The sequence below is a fragment of the Xenopus tropicalis genome, chromosome 10, assembly GCF_000004195.4.
Source record: "Xenopus tropicalis strain Nigerian chromosome 10, UCB_Xtro_10.0, whole genome shotgun sequence".
Taxonomy (NCBI): Eukaryota; Metazoa; Chordata; class Amphibia; order Anura; family Pipidae; genus Xenopus; species Xenopus tropicalis.
The window spans coordinates 761,262-782,794 of record NC_030686.2 but is presented as its reverse complement, the minus strand read 5'-3'; the positions used below and the strand labels follow the sequence as shown (position 1 = coordinate 782,794).

Here is a 21,533-nt window from a genome sequence, read left to right as displayed (position 1 = left end):
CCCCAGGGACCCCCACCTTCCCTCTGCCCCACAGGCACCTAACAGGATCCCACCCCAGGGACCCCCACCTTCCCTCTGCCCCACAGGCACCTAACAGGATCCCACCCCAGGGACCCCCCACCTTCCCTCTGCCCCACAGGCACCTAACAGGATCCCACCCCAGGGACCCCCACCTTCCCTCTGCCCCACAGGCACCTAACAGGATCCCACCCCAGGGACCCCCACCTTCCCTCTGCCCCACAGGCACCTAACAGGATCCCACCCCAGGGACCCCCACCTTCCCTCTGCCCCGCAGGCACCTAACAGGATCCCACCCCAGGGACCCCCACCTTCCCTCTGCCCCACAGGCACCTAACAGGATCCCACCCCAGGGGGGGGCAGGGGTTACACCCCCAGGCAAATGCCAGTAATGGACACAGCTAAGTGTTACTGGGGGGGGGGGGGGGCAGGGGTTACACCCCCAGACAGATGCCGGTAATGAACACAGGTAAGTGTTACTGTGTGGGGGGGGGGGGGCAGGGGTTACACCCCCAGACAGATGCCGGTAATGGACACAGGTAAGTGTTACTGGGGGGGGGGGGGCAGGGGTTATACCCCCAGACAGATGCCGGTAATGGACACAGGTAAGTGTTACTGGGGGGGGGGGGCAGGGGTTAAACCCCCAGACAGATGCCGGTAATGGACACAGGTAAGTGTTACTGGGGGGGGGGCAGGGGTTACTGGGGGGGGGCCCCCAGATAGGTGCCGGTAATGGACACAGAGATTGGTGCCCTGGGGGGGGGGCAGGGGTTACTGGGGGGGGGGGCCCCAGACAGGTGCCGGTAATGGACACAGGTAAGTGTTACTGGGGGGGGGGCAGGGGTTACTGGGGGGGGCCCCCAGATAGGTGCCGGTAATGGACACAGAGATTGGTGCCCTGGGGGGGGGGGCAGGGGTTACTGGGGGGGGGGGCCCCAGACAGGTGCCGGTAATGGACACAGGTAAGTGTTACTGGGGGGGGCAGGAGGGGGTGTACCCGGTAATGGACACAGGTAAGTGTTACTGGGGGGGGGGCAGGAGGGGGTGTACCCGGTAATGGACACAGGTAAGTGTTACTGGGGGGGGGCAGGAGGGGGTGTACCCGGTAATGGACACAGGTAAGTGTTACTGGGGGGGGGGGCAGGAGGGGGTGTACCCGGTAATGGACACAGGTAAGTGTTACTGGGGGGGGGCAGGAGGGGGTGTACCCAGTAATGGACACAGGTAAGTGTTACTGGGGGGGGGCAGGAGGGGGTGTACCCGGTAATGGACACAGGTAAGTGTTACTGGGGGGGGGCAGGAGGGGGTGTACCCGGTAATGGACACAGGTAAGTGTTACTGGGGGGGGCAGGAGGGGGTGTACCCGGTAATGGACACAGGTAAGTGTTACTGGGGGGGGGCAGGAGGGGGTGTACCCGGTAATGGACACAGGTAAGTGTTACTGGGGGGGGGCAGGAGGGGGTGTACCCGGTAATGGACACAGGTAAGTGTTACTGGGGGGGGCAGGAGGGGGTGTACCCGGTAATGGACACAGGTAAGTGTTACTGGGGGGGGGGCAGGAGGGGGTGTACCCGGTAATGGACACAGGTAAGTGTTACTGGGGGGGGGCAGGAGGGGGTGTACCCGGTAATGGACACAGGTAAGTGTTACTGGGGGGGGCAGGAGGGGGTGTACCCGGTAATACTGGGGGGGGGGCAGGAGGGGGTGTACCCGGTAATGGACACAGGTAGAACTTTACTCAGCAGTAAATTCTACCATTTTATTGTTTTTGAGCTTTGATTCCCCCCCCCCTATTGAGCAGGTGCCCCGGCCTGGGGCAGGAGGTTAGGGGGCGTGGCTCACTTTGCCCAGTTTGTTAACCCATTCCTTGTCCTTTAAGCTCTGACACTCCCGAGGCTTAACCCTTAGAGCGCTGCTGAGCCGGGAGGTGAATGCTGGGAAATAATATTTATATTCACTATAATTAGCCTAACGAAGGGGGTAATTAGTGGCAGCTGTTTCTGATTGAGGTCAGATCTGGGCCCGTGACTTTGGGGCGCAGCTCATTCTTTCCGCTGTGGGCGTGGCCACTGATAAGGCTATTTATAACCCCGACATGTGACAGCTGGTAATCATAATAAACTGTAGTGGGAAATAATGGAGCCACGCCCACAGACAAATGGTGTTGGAGTAAAGGGTTAATAAGGTGCCCCATGGGCAGTAATGGGCAGAGGGCACCAATCTCTATTATACAGGTACAGGGATAATACAGCAGCGCTGCTCTACTTGCCCTTTAATCCTCCAATCTCCTAGCAGTGGGTATGGGGCACCATGGGGCAATGTCTCGCCGATACCCAGCACTGCCCCGGGATGAGTATATATATATATATATTTATCTATAAGTAATGACACCAGACTGGTTCTACTGGTTCCCTCCCTCCGTCTGAGCTCAGAGCCTTGTGACCCGACGGCGTCACTGCCCCTCCCTGGGAACCGATAAAAGCCCTGACTGTTGTGCAACTGCCCCACATCCACTGGGAAACTGCCACACAGGTGAGACGCATCTGCCCCCCCCTCTCCTCTTATACCCCCCCATACTGCCTGTCATATACTGACCCCCACCCCCATACTGCCTGTCATATACTGACCCCCACCCCCATACTGCCTGTCATATACTGACCCCCACCCCCATACTGACCCCCACCCCCATACTGACTGTCATATACTGACCCCCACCCCCATACTGACCCCCACCCCCATACTGCCTGTCATATACTGACCCCCACCCCCATACTGCCTGTCATATACTGACCCCCACCCCCATACTGCCTGTCATATACTGACCCCCACCCCCATACTGCCTGTCATATACTGACCCCCACCCCCATACTGACCCCCACCCCCATACTGACTGTCATATACTGACCCCCACCCCCATACTGACCCCCACCCCCATACTGCCTGTCATATACTGACCCCCACCCCCATACTGACCCCCACCCCCATACTGCCTGTCATATACTGACCCCCACCCCCATACTGCCTGTCATATACTGACCCCCACCCCCATACTGACCCCCACCCCCATACTGCCTGTCATATACTGACCCCCACCCCCATACTGCCTGTCATATACTGACCCCCACCCCCATACTGCCTGTCATATACTGACCCCCACCCCTACATGTACCCCCACCACTGATGTACCACTGCCCCTGTGATATACTAACCCCATAATGTAGTCCCTACCCCCCTGTGATACCCCATAATGATCCCCCCACTGTAAGGGTCTCTCCTTTCCCCACAGCCCGGGCACCATGTCTATTTATCCATCATTGGAGGATCTGAAGGTGGACAGAGTCCTGCAGGTAAGTCCCTTTGTCTGTCCCCCAGCGGTTCCTCTCAGAGTCTGGCGGGGGGGGGGGGGGGTGAGGTCCCCGCGAGAAAACGTGCCCATGTACCCACATATCAAACTACATTTCCCACCATTGTCTGTTTATGGTGCCACCCTGATACCTATCCCTGTACTGTGTGTATTGGGGGCTTCATCTGCTGATGCACCATGGGCTGCACCTTTTCTATTCCCCCCCCCCCAACTGTTTGGCCTTACTCCCCATCCTCCCTCTTCTCCCCCCTTCTATATTTCCCCTCTCCCCCCATTTGTCTCTCTACTCCCCGAACCCCCTTTCCCTTCCCCTCTCTCCTTCTGTCTCTCATCCCCTCTCCTTTCCTTTTCTATTCCCCCCCCCCAACTGTTTGCCCTTACTCCCCCCCATCCTCCCTCTTCTCCCCCCTTCTATATTTCCCCTCTCCCCCCATTTGTCTCTCCCCGAACCCCCTTTCCCTTCCCCTCTCTCCTTCTGTCTCATTAATATGGGGACCCCCATTAACACAAGCGCAGTACCAAAATTTTGGCCACGCCCCTTGTGTGTGCAATAAAACCAGCTGTTGCCCTATAATAAGCAGTTCATAGAAAGAGTTTCATTAACTGTGATAATTAAAGGTCAGTTCATTACCAGTCAGTGGAGTTTGCCCTAAATGTAATCTCCTTCCTGCCCCCGCTCTGCTTGATATCAAAGTTACATAAACTGCATAGATTTGAGCCCCAATAACTACTCAGTAGTAGCTCGTTAAAAATAAAGTGATAATGAGTCAGTCTGTTAATTGGGGATCAGTGGAGTCTATACGTAACTTATACAAGTTTCTTTAAAAGTGACATGAGTGTCACAACCGGTCATTCCCCTGCTGGAAAGTTCATGTAGGAGCCGCACATATCAGTCAGTAAATAGATCCCAATACAAACAGCTGATGTGACTCTATAATAACCAGTCATTCCCCTGCTGGAAAGTTCATGTAGGAGCCGCTCATATCAGTCGGTAAATAGATCCCAATACAAACAGCTGATGTGACTCTATAATAACCAGTCATTCCCCTGCTGGAAAGTTCATGTAGGAGCCGCTCATATCATTCAGTAAATAGATCCCAATACAAACAGCCGATGTGACTCTATAATAACCAGTCATTCCCCTGCTGGAAAGTTCATGTAGGAGCCGCTCATATCAGTCGGTAAATAGATCCCAATACAAACAGCTGATGTGACTCTATAATAACCAGTCATTCCCCTGCTGGAAAGTTCATGTAGGAGCCGCTCATATCAGTCAGTAAATAGATCCCAATACAAACAGCCGATGTGACTCTATAATAACCAGTCATTCCCCTGCTGGAAAGTTCATGTAGGAGCCGCTCATATCATTCAGTAAATAGATCCCAATACAAACAGCCGATGTGACTCTATAATAACCAGTCATTCCCCTGCTGGAAAGTTCATGTAGGAGCCGCTCATATCAGTCAGTAAATAGATCCCAATACAAACAGCCGATGTGACTCTATAATAACCAGTCATTCCCCTGCTGGAAAGTTCATGTAGGAGCCGCTCATATCATTCAGTAAATAGATCCCAATACAAACAGCCGATGTGACTCTATAATAACCAGTCATTCCCCTGCTGGAAAGTTCATGTAGGAGCCGCTCATATCAGTCAGTAAATAGATCCCAATACAAACAGCTGATGTGACTCTATAATAACCAGTCATTCCCCTGCTGGAAAGTTCATGTAGGAGCCGCTCATATCAGTCGGTAAATAGATCCCAATACAAACAGCTGATGTGACTCTATAATAACCAGTCATTCCCCTGCTGGAAAGTTCATGTAGGAGCCGCTCATATCAGTCAGTAAATAGATCCCAATACAAACAGCTGATGTGACTCTATAATAACCAGTCATTCCCCTGCTGGAAAGTTCATGTAGGAGCCGCTCATATCATTCAGTAAATAGATCCCAATACAAACAGCTGATGTGACTCTATAGTAACCAGTCATTCCCCTGCTGGAAAGTTCATGTAGGAGCCGCTCATATCAGTCAGTAAATAGATCCCAATACAAACAGCCGATGTGACTCTATAATAACCAGTCATTCCCCTGCTGGAAAGTTCATGTAGGAGCCGCTCATATCAGTCAGTAAATAGATCCCAATACAAACAGCTGATGTGACTCTATAATAACCAGTCATTCCCCTGCTGGAAAGTTCATGTAGGAGCCGCTCATATCAGTCAGTAAATAGATCCCAATACAAACAGCCGATGTTACTCTATAATAACCAGTCATTCCCCTGCTGGAAAGTTCATGTAGGAGTCGCTCATATCATTCAGTAAATAGATCCCAATACAAACAGCCGATGTGACTCTATAATAACCAGTCATTCCCCTGCTGGAAAGTTCATGTAGGAGCCGCTCATATCAGTCAGTAAATAGATCCCAATACAAACAGCCGATGTGACTCTATAATAACCAGTCATTCCCCTGCTGGAAAGTTCATGTAGGAGCCGCTCATATCAGTCAGTAAATAGATCCCAATACAAACAGCCGATGTGACTCTATAATAACCAGTCATTCCCCTGCTGGAAAGTTCATGTAGGAGCCGCTCATATCAGTCAGTAAATAGATCCCAATACAAACAGCTGATGTGACTCTATAATAACCAGTCATTCCCCTGCTGGAAAGTTCATGTAGGAGCCGCTCATATCAGTCAGTAAATAGATCCCAATACAAACAGCTGATGTGACTCTATAATAACCAGTCATTCCCCTGCTGGAAAGTTCATGTAGGAGCCGCTCATATCATTCAGTAAATAGATCCCAATACAAACAGCTGATGTGACTCTATAATAACCAGTCATTCCCCTGCTGGAAAGTTCATGTAGGAGCCGCTCATATCAGTCAGTAAATAGATCCCAATACAAACAGCTGATGTGACTCTATAATAACCAGTCATTCCCCTGCTGGAAAGTTCATGTAGGAGCCGCTCATATCAGTCGGTAAATAGATCCCAATACAAACAGCTGATGTGACTCTATAATAACCAGTCATTCCCCTGCTGGAAAGTTCATGTAGGAGCCGCTCATATCAGTCGGTAAATAGATCCCAATACAAACAGCTGATGTGACTCTATAGTAACCAGTCATTCCCCTGCTGGAAAGTTCATGTAGGAGCCGCTCATATCAGTCAGTAAATAGATCCCAATACAAACAGCCGATGTGACTCTATAATAACCAGTCATTCCCCTGCTGGAAAGTTCATGTAGGAGCCGCTCATATCATTCAGTAAATAGATCCCAATACAAACAGCCGATGTGACTCTATAATAACCAGTCATTCCCCTGCTGGAAAGTTCATGTAGGAGCCGCTCATATCATTCAGTAAATAGATCCCAATACAAACAGCCGATGTGACTCTATAGTAACCAGTCATTCCCCTGCTGGAAAGTTCATGTAGGAGCCGCTCATATCAGTCAGTAAATAGATCCCAATACAAACAGCTGATGTGACTCTATAATAACCAGTCATTCCCCTGCTGGAAAGTTCATGTAGGAGCCGCTCATATCAGTCAGTAAATAGATCCCAATACAAACAGCTGATGTGACTCTATAATAACCGGTCATTCCCCTGCTGGAAAGTTCATGTAGGAGCCGCTCATATCAGTCAGTAAATAGATCCCAATACAAACAGCTGATGTGACTCTATAATAACCAGTCATTCCCCTGCTGGAAAGTTCATGTAGGAGCCGCTCATATCAGTCAGTAAATAGATCCCAATACAAACAGCTGATGTGACTCTATAATAACCAGTCATTCCCCTGCTGGAAAGTTCATGTAGGAGCCGCTCATATCAGTCAGTAAATAGATCCCAATACAAACAGCTGATGTGACTCTATAATAACCAGTCATTCCCCTGCTGGAAAGTTCATGTAGGAGCCGCTCATATCAGTCAGTAAATAGATCCCAATACAAACAGCCGATGTGACTCTATAATAACCAGTCATTCCCCTGCTGGAAAGTTCATGTAGGAGCCGCTCATATCAGTCAGTAAATAGATCCCAATACAAACAGCCGATGTTACTCTATAATAACCAGTCATTCCCCTGCTGGAAAGTTCATGTAGGAGTCGCTCATATCATTCAGTAAATAGATCCCAATACAAACAGCCGATGTGACTCTATAATAACCAGTCATTCCCCTGCTGGAAAGTTCATGTAGGAGCCGCTCATATCAGTCAGTAAATAGATCCCAATACAAACAGCCGATGTGACTCTATAAAAACCAGTCATTCCCCTGCTGGAAAGTTCATGTAGGAGCCGCTCATATCATTCAGTAAATAGATCCCAATACAAACAGCCGATGTGACTCTATAGTAACCAGTCATTCCCCTGCTGGAAAGTTCATGTAGGAGCCGCTCATATCAGTCAGTAAATAGATCCCAATACAAACAGCTGATGTGACTCTATAATAACCAGTCATTCCCCTGCTGGAAAGTTCATGTAGGAGCCGCTCATATCAGTCAGTAAATAGATCCCAATACAAACAGCTGATGTGACTCTATAATAACCAGTCATTCCCCTGCTGGAAAGTTCATGTAGGAGCCGCTCATATCAGTCAGTAAATAGATCCCAATACAAACAGCTGATGTGACTCTATAATAACCAGTCATTCCCCTGCTGGAAAGTTCATGTAGGAGCCGCTCATATCAGTCAGTAAATAGATCCCAATACAAACAGCTGATGTGACTCTATAATAACCGGTCATTCCCCTGCTGGAAAGTTCATGTAGGAGCCGCTCATATCAGTCAGTAAATAGATCCCAATACAAACAGCTGATGTGACTCTATAATAACCAGTCATTCCCCTGCTGGAAAGTTCATGTAGGAGCCGCTCATATCAGTCAGTAAATAGATCCCAATACAAACAGCTGATGTGACTCTATAATAACCAGTCATTCCCCTGCTGGAAAGTTCATGTAGGAGCCGCTCATATCAGTCAGTAAATAGATCCCAATACAAACAGCCGATGTTACTCTATAATAACCAGTCATTCCCCTGCTGGAAAGTTCATGTAGGAGTCGCTCATATCATTCAGTAAATAGATCCCAATACAAACAGCCGATGTGACTCTATAATAACCAGTCATTCCCCTGCTGGAAAGTTCATGTAGGAGCCGCTCATATCAGTCAGTAAATAGATCCCAATACAAACAGCCGATGTGACTCTATAATAACCAGTCATTCCCCTGCTGGAAAGTTCATGTAGGAGCCGCTCATATCAGTCAGTAAATAGATCCCAATACAAACAGCCGATGTGACTCTATAATAACCAGTCATTCCCCTGCTGGAAAGTTCATGTAGGAGCCGCTCATATCATTCAGTAAATAGATCCCAATACAAACAGCCGATGTGACTCTATAATAACCAGTCATTCCCCTGCTGGAAAGTTCATGTAGGAGCCGCTCATATCAGTCGGTAAATAGATCCCAATACAAACAGCTGATGTGACTCTATAATAACCAGTCATTCCCCTGCTGGAAAGTTCATGTAGGAGCCGCTCATATCAGTCAGTAAATAGATCCCAATACAAACAGCCGATGTGACTCTATAATAACCAGTCATTCCCCTGCTGGAAAGTTCATGTAGGAGCCGCTCATATCAGTCAGTAAATAGATCCCAATACAAACAGCTGATGTGACTCTATAATAACCAGTCATTCCCCTGCTGGAAAGTTCATGTAGGAGCCGCTCATATCATTCAGTAAATAGATCCCAATACAAACAGCTGATGTGACTCTATAGTAACCAGTCATTCCCCTGCTGGAAAGTTCATGTAGGAGCCGCTCATATCAGTCAGTAAATAGATCCCAATACAAACAGCTGATGTGACTCTATAATAACCAGTCATTCCCCTGCTGGAAAGTTCATGTAGGAGCCGCTCATATCAGTCGGTAAATAGATCCCAATACAAACAGCTGATGTGACTCTATAGTAACCAGTCATTCCCCTGCTGGAAAGTTCATGTAGGAGCCGCTCATATCAGTCAGTAAATAGATCCCAATACAAACAGCTGATGTGACTCTATAATAACCAGTCATTCCCCTGCTGGAAAGTTCATGTAGGAGCCGCTCATATCAGTCAGTAAATAGATCCCAATACAAACAGCTGATGTGACTCTATAATAACCAGTCATTCCCCTGCTGGAAAGTTCATGTAGGAGCCGCTCATATCAGTCAGTAAATAGATCCCAATACAAACAGCCGATGTTACTCTATAATAACCAGTCATTCCCCTGCTGGAAAGTTCATGTAGGAGCCGCTCATATCATTCAGTAAATAGATCCCAATACAAACAGCTGATGTGACTCTATAATAACCAGTCATTCCCCTGCTGGAAAGTTCATGTAGGAGCCACTCATATCATTCAGTAAATAGATCCCAATACAAACAGCTGATGTGACTCTATAATAACCAGTCATTCCCCTGCTGGAAAGTTCATGTAGGAGCCGCTCATATCAGTCAGTAAATAGATCCCAATACAAACAGCTGATGTGACTCTATAATAACCAGTCATTCCCCTGCTGGAAAGTTCATGTAGGAGCCGCTCATATCAGTCGGTAAATAGATCCCAATACAAACAGCTGATGTGACTCTATAATAACCAGTCATTCCCCTGCTGGAAAGTTCATGTAGGAGCCGCTCATATCAGTCGGTAAATAGATCCCAATACAAACAGCTGATGTGACTCTATAATAACCAGTCATTCCCCTGCTGGAAAGTTCATGTAGGAGCCGCTCATATCAGTCAGTAAATAGATCCCAATACAAACAGCTGATGTGACTCTATAATAACCAGTCATTCCCCTGCTGGAAAGTTCATGTAGGAGTCGCTCATATCAGTCAGTAAATAGATCCCAATACAAACAGCCGATGTGACTCTATAATAACCAGTCATTCCCCTGCTGGAAAGTTCATGTAGGAGCCACTCATATCATTCAGTAAATAGATCCCAATACAAACAGCCGATGTGACTCTATAATAACCAGTCATTCCCCTGCTGGAAAGTTCATGTAGGAGCCGCTCATATCATTCAGTAAATAGATCCCAATACAAACAGCTGATGTGACTCTATAATAACCAGTCATTCCCCTGCTGGAAAGTTCATGTAGGAGCCGCTCATATCAGTCAGTAAATAGATCCCAATACAAACAGCTGATGTGACTCTATAATAACCAGTCATTCCCCTGCTGGAAAGTTCATGTAGGAGCCGCTCATATCATTCAGTAAATAGATCCCAATACAAACAGCTGATGTGACTCTATAGTAACCAGTCATTCCCCTGCTGGAAAGTTCATGTAGGAGCCGCTCATATCAGTCAGTAAATAGATCCCAATACAAACAGCTGATGTGACTCTATAATAACCAGTCATTCCCCTGCTGGAAAGTTCATGTAGGAGCCGCTCATATCAGTCAGTAAATAGATCCCAATACAAACAGCTGATGTGACTCTATAATAACCAGTCATTCCCCTGCTGGAAAGTTCATGTAGGAGCCGCTCATATCAGTCAGTAAATAGATCCCAATACAAACAGCCGATGTGACTCTATAATAACCAGTCATTCCCCTGCTGGAAAGTTCATGTAGGAGCCGCTCATATCAGTCAGTAAATAGAACCCAGTGCCCCTCTCTTCCACTACTCTGCCCCTCTCCGCCCCTACTCTGCCCCATCTGCCCCTACTCTGCCCCTCTCCGCCCCTACTCTGCCCCTCTCCGCCCCTACTCTGCCCCATCTGCCCCTACTCTGCCCCTCTCCGCCCCTCTCCGCCCCTACTCTGCCCCTCTCCGCCCCTACTCTGCCCCTCTCCGCCCCTACTCTGCCCCATCTGCCCCTCTCCGCCCCTACTCTGCCCCATCTGCCCCTACTCTGCCCCTCTCCGCCCCTACTCTGCCCCATCTGCCCCTCTCCGCCCCTACTCTGCCCCATCTGCCCCATCTGCCCCTCTCCGCCCCTACTCTGCCCCTCTCCGCCCCTACTCTGCCCCTCTCCGCCCCTACTCTGCCCCTCTCCGCCCCTACTCTGCCCCATCTGCCCCTACTCTGCCCCTCTCCGCCCCTACTCTGCCCCATCTGCCCCTACTCTGCCCCTCTCCGCCCCTACTCTGCCCCATCTGCCCCATCTGCCCCTCTCCGCCCCTACTCTGCCCCTCTCTGCCCCTACTCTGCCCCTCTCCGCCCCTACTCTGCCCCTCTCCGCCCCTACTCTGCCCCTCTCCGCCCCTACTCTGCCCCATCTGCCCCTACTCTGCCCCTCTCCGCCCCTACTCTGCCCCTCTCCGCCCCTACTCTGCCCCTCTCCGCCCCTACTCTGCCCCTCTCCGCCCCTACTCTGCCCCTCTCCGCCCCTACTCTGCCCCATCTGCCCCTACTCTGCCCCTCTCCGCCCCTACTCTGCCCCTCTCCGCCCCTACTCTGCCCCTCTCCGCCCCTACTCTGCCCCTCTCCGCCCCTACTCTGCCCCTCTCCGCCCCTACTCTGCCCCTCTCCGCCCCTACTCTGCCCCATCTGCCCCTACTCTGCCCCTCTCCGCCCCTACTCTGCCCCTCTCCGCCCCTACTCTGCCCCTCTCCGCCCCTACTCTGCCCCTCTCCGCCCCTCTCCGCCCCTACTCTGCCCCATCTGCCCCTACTCTGCCCCTCTCCGCCCCTACTCTGCCCCTCTCCGCCCCTACTCTGCCCTCTCCGCCCCTACTCTGCCCCTCTCCGCCCCTACTCTGCCCCATCTGCCCCTACTCTGCCCCTCTCCGCCCCTACTCTGCCCCATCTGCCCCTCTCCGCCCCTACTCTGCCCCATCTGCCCCATCTGCCCCATCTGCCCCTCTCCGCCCCTACTCTGCCCCTCTCCGCCCCTACTCTGCCCCTCTCCGCCCCTACTCTGCCCCATCTGCCCCTACTCTGCCCCTACTCTGCCCCTCTCCGCCCCTACTCTGCCCCTCTCCGCCCCTACTCTGCCCCATCTGCCCCTACTCTGCCCCTCTCCGCCCCATCTGCCCCATCTGCCCCATCTGCCCCTCTCCGCCCCTACTCTGCCCCTCTCCGCCCCTACTCTGCCCCTCTCCGCCCCTACTCTGCCCCTCTCCGCCCCTACTCTGCCCCTCTCCGCCCCTACTCTGCCCCATCTGCCCCTACTCTGCCCCTCTCCGCCCCTACTCTGCCCCTCTCCGCCCCTACTCTGCCCCTCTCCGCCCCTACTCTGCCCCTCTCCGCCCCTACTCTGCCCCTCTCCGCCCCTACTCTGCCCCTCTCCGCCCCTACTCTGCCCCATCTGCCCCTACTCTGCCCCTCTCCGCCCCTACTCTGCCCCTCTCCGCCCCTCTCCGCCCCTACTCTGCCCCTCTCCGCCCCTACTCTGCCCCTCTCCGCCCCTACTCTGCCCCATCTGCCCCTACTCTGCCCCTCTCCGCCCCTACTCTGCCCCATCTGCCCCTACTCTGCCCCTCTCCGCCCCTACTCTGCCCCTCTCCGCCCCTACTCTGCCCCATCTGCCCCTACTCTGCCCCTCTCCGCCCCTACTCTGCCCCATCTGCCCCTCTCCGCCCCTACTCTGCCCCATCTGCCCCATCTGCCCCTCTCCGCCCCTACTCTGCCCCTCTCCGCCCCTACTCTGCCCCTCTCCGCCCCTACTCTGCCCCATCTGCCCCTACTCTGCCCCTCTCCGCCCCTACTCTGCCCCTCTCCGCCCCTACTCTGCCCCATCTGCCCCTACTCTGCCCCTCTCCGCCCCATCTGCCCCATCTGCCCCATCTGCCCCTCTCCGCCCCTACTCTGCCCCTCTCCGCCCCTACTCTGCCCCTCTCCGCCCCTACTCTGCCCCTCTCCGCCCCTACTCTGCCCCTCTCCGCCCCTACTCTGCCCCTCTCCGCCCCTACTCTGCCCCTCTCCGCCCCTACTCTGCCCCTCTCCGCCCCTACTCTGCCCCTCTCCGCCCCTACTCTGCCCCTCTCCGCCCCTACTCTGCCCCTCTCCGCCCCTACTCTGCCCCTCTCCGCCCCTACTCTGCCCCATCTGCCCCTACTCTGCCCCTCTCCGCCCCTACTCTGCCCCTCTCCGCCCCTACTCTGCCCCCTCTCCGCCCCCCTACTCTGCCCCATCTGCCCCTACTCTGCCCCATCTGCCCCTACTCTGCCCCTCTCCGCCCCTACTCTGCCCCTCTCCGCCCCTACTCTGCCCCATCTGCCCCTACTCTGCCCCATCTGCCCCTACTCTGCCCCTCTCCGCCCCTACTCTGCCCCTCTCCGCCCCTACTCTGCCCCTCTCCGCCCCTACTCTGCCCCTCTCCGCCCCTACTCTGCCCCTCTCCGCCCCTACTCTGCCCCATCTGCCCCTACTCTGCCCCTCTCCGCCCCTACTCTGCCCCTCTCCGCCCCTACTCTGCCCCTCTCCGCCCCTACTCTGCCCCTCTCCGCCCCTACTCTGCCCCTCTCCGCCCCTACTCTGCCCCATCTGCCCCTACTCTGCCCCTCTCCGCCCCTACTCTGCCCCTCTCCGCCCCTACTCTGCCCGTTGGTACTTACTCAGTTTGCCCCCCCCCAGGATTCATTACTTTCTCCCTTGGATGGCTGTTTAGGCTCAGAGCACCCAAATGGCACAACCTGCAGCAATAACGGCAGCAATGCCCTCGGCACCGCAGAGCAACCCAGGTGGGTCAGCGCCGCCAGTCCAACCGACACTTACAGTGACTGCCCATTCGCCTCTAACGGGACCCAGTCATTCATTTGGGGCTTCCCAATTGTGGGGTGGGACATGGGGGGGGGGGGGGGGTTGGTCGTTATGAGCCAAGGGGGGCTGCCCAATGTCTGGACCTCCAACCACTGCCACTTGGTCACTATAGTGAGCAGCCCAGCGCCCCCTGCTGGAGGGACTTTGATTTCACAGATTGGCCACAGGGCCAGGCCATAGTTTTGGGCATTACAAAGCTAGGATGTGTGGCACATAATGGGTTAATTGGGCAAGGGGCAGATTTCGCCAGTCAGTCACCCCTTCCCCTCTCTCCCTGCAGGCCTGTACCCCAACCTGGCCGAACTGTCCAGTTACATGGGTCTGTCCCTGACGGACGAGGAGATCCAGCTAAACATGGCGCTGCTGCCAGCAGGGGGCAGTGTAAGTACCGTTCTCCATTAGATCCACTAAAGTCCCGTCGCTTCTCAGCTCATTAGAGCAGCAGAACCAGCACCAGCGCCTTGGTGCCACAAACATATAGTAAGGAGCGGGCACAGCTTGGTGGGTATAAGGAGCGGGCACAGCTTGGTGGGTATAAGGAGCGGGCACAGCTTGGTGGGTATAAGGAGTGGGCACAGCTTGGTGGGTATAAGGAGTGGGCACAGCTTGGTGGGTATAAGGAGTGGGCACAGCTTGGTGGGTATAAGGAGTGGGCACAGCTTGGTGGGTATAAGGAGCGGGCACAGCTTGGTGGGTATAAGGAGTGGGCACAGCTTGGTGGGTATAAGGAGTGGGCACAGCTTGGTGGGCATAAGGAGCGGGCACAGCTTGGTGGGTATAAGGAGCGGGCACAGCTTGGTGGGTATAAGGAGCGGGCACAGCTTGGTGTGTATAAGAAGCGGGCACAGCTTGGTGGGTATAAGGAGCGGGCACAGCTTGGTGGGCATAAGGAGCGGGCACAGCTTGGTGGGCATAAGGAGCGGGCACAGCTTGGTGGGCATAAGGAGCGGGCACAGCTTGGTGGGCATAAGGAGCGGGCACAGCTTGGTGGGTATAAGGAGCGGGCACAGCTTGGTGGGCATAAGGAGCGGGCACAGCTTGGTGGGCATAAGGAGCGGGCACAGCTTGGTGGGCATAAGGAGCGGGCACAGCTTGGTGGGTATAAGGAGCGGGCACAGCTTGGTGGGTATAAGGAGCGGGCACAGCTTGGTGGGTATAAGGAGCGGGCACAGCTTGGTGGGTATAAGGAGCGGGCACAGCTTGGTGGGTATAAGGAGCGGGCACAGCTTGGTGGGCATAAGGAGCGGGCACAGCTTGGTGGGCATAAGGAGCGGGCACAGCTTGGTGGGTATAAGGAGCGGGCACAGCTTGGTGGGTATAAGGAGCGGGCACAGCTTGGTGGGTATAAGGAGCGGGCACAGCTTGGTGGGTATAAGGAGTGGGCACAGCTTGGTGGGTATAAGGAGTGGGCACAGCTTGGTGGGTATAAGGAGTGGGCACAGCTTGGTGGGCATAAGGAGCAGGCACAGCTTGGTGGGTATAAGGAGCGGGCACAGCTTGGTGGGTATAAGGAGTGGGCACAGCTTGGTGTGTATAAGAAGCGGGCACAGCTTGGTGGGTATAAGGAGCGGGCACAGCTTGGTGGGCATAAGGAGTGGGCACAGCTTGGTGGGTATAAGGAGCAGGCACAGCTTGGTGGGCATTGTAAGGAGCGGGCACAGCTTGGTGTGTATAAGAAGCGGGCACAGCTTGGTGGGTATAAGGAGTGGGCACAGCTTGGTGGGTATTGTAAGGAGCGGGCACAGCTTGGTGTGTATAAGAAGCGGGCACAGCTTGGTGGGTATAAGGAGTGGGCACAGCTTGGTGGGTATTGGGGTCCCTGTGGGCAATTTAGCATCCAGTCTTGTGCCCTGAATGAACCCAGTGCCCCTAAAATCAGGGTGCCCCCCCATGTGTAGTGCTCAGGGTGCAGCTACATAGGGGGCAGGGGGGGCAGGGGGGCCCAGTAAAGCCCTAATTAACGAATGGATTTCAATATATGTTGGTACAATAGGCCAACTCACCAGTATGTTGGGGCCCTACATTGGATTTGGGGCCCAGTAACCCCCAGTTACACCCCATGTGGGACGTGTAGGGTCTGTCAGTGATGTCTGTCTGTCCTTCCTCACAGGAGGTTTCAGTCCCCCCGGCCCTGAGTGGGGGCTCGCTGGCCCAGAGTGGGGGCCCGGTGGCCCCGGTGACAGGGAACGACATGGGACTGAGACGCGCGGAGATTAAAGTGGGGGTGCGGGAGGTGACTCTGTGTAAGGACCAGCAGGGGAAGGTGGGGCTGAGGCTGCGGGCTATAGACAAGGTAAGTGCCCCTGAGAGACAGTCTGATGGGGGGGGGGGGGGGCTGCTGTATTCCCCACGTCTCACTATTACCCCCCCCCCCCAGGGAATCTTTGTGCAATTGGTTCAGGCCAATACTCCAGCCTCATTGGTCGGTTTGCGCTTTGGGGATCAAGTTCTACAGGTGGATGGAGCCAGCTGTGCGGGATGGAGCACGGAGAGAGCGCACAAAGCGCTAAAGAGAGCGTCTCAGGACAGGATCAGTCTGATTGTGCGAGACCGGTGAGTCTGACCCCCCAAATACCCTACATTCACATATTACCCCCAGAGGGGGACTTTAGTACAGACTGTGTGACCCCCATGTTGTTCTTCTCAGCCCCTTCCAACGGACAGTCACTCTGCAGAAAGACAGTGCGGGACACGTGGGATTTATTTACAAGAGAGGGCAGATCACATCACTCGTGAGAGACGGCTCCGCTGCCAGGAACGGACTTCTCACCAATCACTACCTCTGTGAGATCAACGGGCAAAATGTCATTGGACTCAAGGTAAGGGGGTGTGGCCCAGACCCCCATGTGTCAAGCCAAGAGAGGGTCTCGCCCAAGCGTATAGAGTGCTGGGAGCCCAGAGAGGGTCTCGCCCATGCGTATAGAGTGCTGGGAGCCAAGAGAGGGTCTCGCCCAAGCGTATAGAGTGCTGGGAGCCCAGAGAGGGTCTCGCCCATGCGTATAGAGTGCTGGGAGCCAAGAGAGGGTCTCGCCCATGCATATAGAGTGCTGGGAGCCAAGAGAGGGTCTCGCCCAAGCGTATAGAGTGCTGGGAGCCAAGAGAGGGTCTCGCCCATGCGTATAGAGTGCTGGGAGCCAAGAGAGGGTCTCGCCCATGCATATAGAGTGCTGGGAGCCAAGAGAGGGTCTCGCCCATGCGTATAGAGTTCTGGGAGCCAAGAGAGGGTCTCGCCCATGCGTATAGAGTGCTGGGAGCCAAGAGAGGGTCTCGCCCATGCGTATAGAGTGCTGGGAGCCAAGAGAGGGTCTCGCCCATGCGTATAGAGTGCTGGGAGCCAAGAGAGGGTCTCGCCCATGTGTATAGAGTGCTGGGAGCCAAGAGAGGGTCTCGCCCATGTGTATAGAGTGCTGGGAGCCAAGAGAGGGTCTCGCCCATGCGTATAGAGTGCTGGGAGTAGGGTAAGGAGAGGGTCTCGCCCATGCGTATAGAGTGCTGGGAGCCAAGAGAGGGTCTCGCCCATATTTATAGAGTGCTGGGAGCCAAGAGAGGGTCTCGCCCATATGTATAGAGTGCTGGGAGCCAAGTGAGGGTCTCGCCCATGCATATAGAGTGCTGGGAGCCAAGTGAGGGTCTCGCCCATGCATATAGAGTGCTGGGAGCCAAGAGAGGGTCTCGCCCATGCGTATAGAGTGCTGGGAGCCAAGAGAGGGTCTCGCCCATGCGTATAGAGTGCTGGGAGTAGGGTAAGGAGAGGGTCTCGCCCATATGTATAGAGTGCTGGGAGCCAAGAGAGGGTCTCGCCCATGCATATAGAGTGCTGGGAGCCAAGAGAGGGTCTCGCCCATGCGTATAGAGTGCTGGGAGCCAAGAGAGGGTCTCGCCCATGTGTATAGAGTGCTGGGAGCCAAGAGAGGGTCTCGCCCATGCGTATAGAGTGCTGGGAGTAGGGTAAGGAGAGGGTCTCGCCCATGCGTATAGAGTGCTGGGAGCCAAGAGAGGGTCTCGCCCATATGTATAGAGTGCTGGGAGCCAAGAGAGGGTCTCGCCCATATGTATAGAGTGCTGGGAGCCAAGTGAGGGTCTCGCCCATGCATATAGAGTGCTGGGAGCCAAGAGAGGGTCTCGCCCATGCGTATAGAGTGCTGGGAGCCAAGAGAGGGTCTCGCCCATGCGTATAGAGTGCTGGGAGTAGGGTAAGGAGAGGGTCTCGCCCATATGTATAGAGTGCTGGGAGCCAAGAGAGGGTCTCGCCCATATGTATAGAGTGCTGGGAGCCAAGAGAGGGTCTCGCCCATGCGTATAGAGTGCTGGGAGCCAAGAGAGGGTCTCGCCCATATGTATAGAGTGCTGGGAGCCAAGTGAGGGTCTCGCCCATATGTATAGAGTGCTGGGAGCCAAGTGAGGGTCTCGCCCATATGTATAGAGTGCTGGGAGCCAAGTGAGGGTCTCGCCCATGCATATAGAGTGCTGGGAGCCAAGAGAGGGTCTCGCCCATATGTATAGAGTGCTGGGAGCCAAGAGAGGGTCTCGCCCATGCGTATAGAGTGCTGGGAGTAGGGTAAGGAGAGGGTCTCGCCCATATGTATAGAGTGCTGGGAGCCAAGTGAGGGTTTTGCCCATATGTATAGAGTGCTGGGAGCCAAGAGAGGGTCTCGCCCATATGTATAGAGTGCTGGGAGCCAAGTGAGGGTCTCGCCCATATGTATAGAGTGCTGGGAGCCAAGTGAGGGTCTCGCCCATATGTATAGAGTGCTGGGAGCCAAGTGAGGGTCTCGCCCATGCGTATAGAGTGCTGGGAGCCAAGTGAGGGTCTCGCCCATATGTATAGAGTGCTGGGAGCCAAGTGAGGGTCTCGCCCATATGTATAGAGTGCTGGGAGCCAAGTGAGGGTCTCGCCCATATGTATAGAGTGCTGGGAGCCAAGTGAGGGTCTCGCCCATATGTATAGAGTGCTGGGAGCCAAGTGAGGGTCTCGCCCATGCGTATAGAGTGCTGGGAGCCAAGTGAGGGTCTCGCCCATGCGTATAGAGTGCTGGGAGCCAAGTGAGGGTCTCGCCCATGCGTATAGAGTGCTGGGAGCCAAGTGAGGGTCTCGCCCATATGTATAGAGTGCTGGGAGCCAGTGAGGGTCTCGCCCATATGTATAGAGTGCTGGGAGCCAAGTGAGGGTCTCGCCCATATGTATAGAGTGCTGGGAGCCAAGTGAGGGTCTCGCCCATATGTATAGAGTGCTGGGAGCCAAGTGAGGGTCTCGTCCATATGTATAGAGTGCTGGGAGCCAAGTGAGGGTCTCGTCCATATGTATAGAGTGCTGGGAGCCAAGTGAGGGTCTCGTCCATATGTATAGAGTGCTGGGAGCCAAGTGAGGGTCTCGTCCATATGTATAGAGTGCTGGGAGCCAAGTGAGGGTCTCGCCCATATGTATAGAGTCACTCATGTTCTTGCTGCTGATTGGTTGCCCAACAGGACCAGCAGGTTGGAGACATCTTGGAATCCTGTGGCCGCACCGTGACAGTGACAGTGATGCCCAATAAAATCTATGAGCACATGGTGAAGAGGTAAGAGCACCCCCTCCCCCAAACTGCCCCCCAGGGGGTCCCGGGGTAACGCCCACAGGCAAGACTGAGAGCCAATGATCTGGCTAATGCTGGGTAAGGAAGGCTGGGAATGGCCTGGGGCAAGAAGGGATAGTGAGGGGGGACCATTGGGTACTGGTGCATTGTGGGTAAGGGCCAAAGGTGCGGGAAACATTGGGTACTGGTGCATTGTGGGTAAAGGCCAAAGAAGCAGGAAACATTGGGTACTGGTGCATTGTGGGTAAGGGCCAAAGAAGCAGGAAACATTGGGTACTGGTGCATTGTGGGTAAGGGCCAAAGGAGCGGGAACCATTGGGTGCCGGTGCATTGTGGGTAAGGGAGAGCCAAAAGGAGCAGGAACCATTGGGTGCAGGTGCATTGTGGGTAAGGGAGAGCCAAAAGGAGCAGGAACCATTGGGTGCAGGTGCATTGTGGGTAAGGGAGAGCCAAAAGGTGCAGGAACCATTGGGTGCTGGTGCATTGTGGGTAAGGGAGAGCCAACGGTGCAGGAACCATTGGGTGCCGGTGCATTGTGGGTAAGGGAGAGCCAACGGTGCAGGAACCATTGGGTGCCGGTGCATTGTGGGTAAGGGAGAGCCAAAAGAAGCAGGAACCATTGGGTGCCGGTGCATTGTGGGTAAGGGAGAGCCAACGGTGCAGGAACCATTGGGTGCCGGTGCATTGTGGGTAAGGGAGAGCCAACGGTGCGGGAACCATTGGGTGCAGGTGCATTGTGGGTAAGGGAGAGCCAACGGTGCGGGAACCATTGGGTGCCGGTGCATTGTGGGTAAGGGAGAGCCAACGGTGCAGGAACCATGGGTGCCGGTGCATTGTGGGTAAGGGAGAGCCAACGGTGCAGGAACCATTGGGTGCCGGTGCATTGTGGGTAAGGGAGAGCCAACGGTGCAGGAACCATTGGGTGCCGGTGCATTGTGGGTAAGGGAGAGCCAACGGTGCGGGAACCATTGGGTGCCGGTGCATTGTGGGTAAGGGAGAGCCAACGGTGCAGGAACCATTGGGTGCCGGTGCATTGTGGGTAAGGGAGAGCCAACGGTGCAGGAACCATTGGGTGCCGGTGCATTGTGGGTAAGGGAGAGCCAACGGTGCAGGAACCATTGGGTGCCGGTGCATTGTGGGTAAGGGAGAGCCAACGGTGCAGGAACCATTGGGTGCCGGTGCATTGTGGGTAAGGGAGAGCCAACGGTGCAGGAACCATTGGGTGCCGGTGCATTGTGGGTAAGGGAGAGCCAACGGTGCAGGAACCATTGGGTGGCCGGTGCATTGTGGGTAAGGGAGAGCCAAAAGAAGCAGGAACCATTGGGTGCCGGTGCATTGTGGGTAAGGGAGAGCCAACGGTGCAGGAACCATTGGGGTACCGTGGGTACAAATCACATATTTTCTTCCCCCCCCCGCAGATTGTCCTCTGGGCTCCTGAAGAACTCAATGGACCACTCTGTCCCCGAAGTTTGAACCCCCCCCAAATAATCTGTGTGGAATGATACGGACCCCCAGATTCTCTGCACTTTCTATGGGGGAGTCTGGCCCCCAGGGGTTTCCAGAAGAACCATCTGAGCCGATACCCCGACATGGAACCACTGTCCCCCCCATTCAGCCACTGGGGCCCCCCCCCAAGCCGCCATCTTTCCTATCCCCTCTGTGCCCTGTGTGTATATAATGTACTGTAAATTATTGGGTCATTAAAGGAAGATTTATGGGAATTTTTGCCCTTGGATGCCCCACAGCGCCCCCTGCTGGGTTGTCCCTATAGGCAGAGCCATCCTGTTCCACACATACACTCCAATCAGGGGGAGGGAGCTGCCCC

At 54.2% G+C, this 21,533-nt stretch overlaps 1 protein-coding gene across 1 annotated transcript; it reads left to right on the top strand.

Annotated features, from left to right (window-relative positions):
• Positions 1–1,734: 1,734 nt before the first annotated feature.
• sdcbp2 (syndecan binding protein 2) lies at positions 1,735–21,429 on the top strand. The gene is made up of 9 exons (XM_031894713.1): positions 1,735–2,550; positions 3,305–3,365; positions 13,984–14,056; positions 14,416–14,516; positions 16,246–16,428; positions 16,513–16,688; positions 16,783–16,954; positions 19,602–19,693; positions 21,127–21,429. Exons 2-9 carry the CDS (start codon positions 3,315–3,317, stop codon positions 21,179–21,181), a joined length of 903 nt encoding a protein of 300 aa, XP_031750573.1. The 5' UTR covers positions 1,735–2,550; positions 3,305–3,314; the 3' UTR covers positions 21,182–21,429.
• The last annotated feature ends 104 nt before the right edge of the window (positions 21,430–21,533 follow it).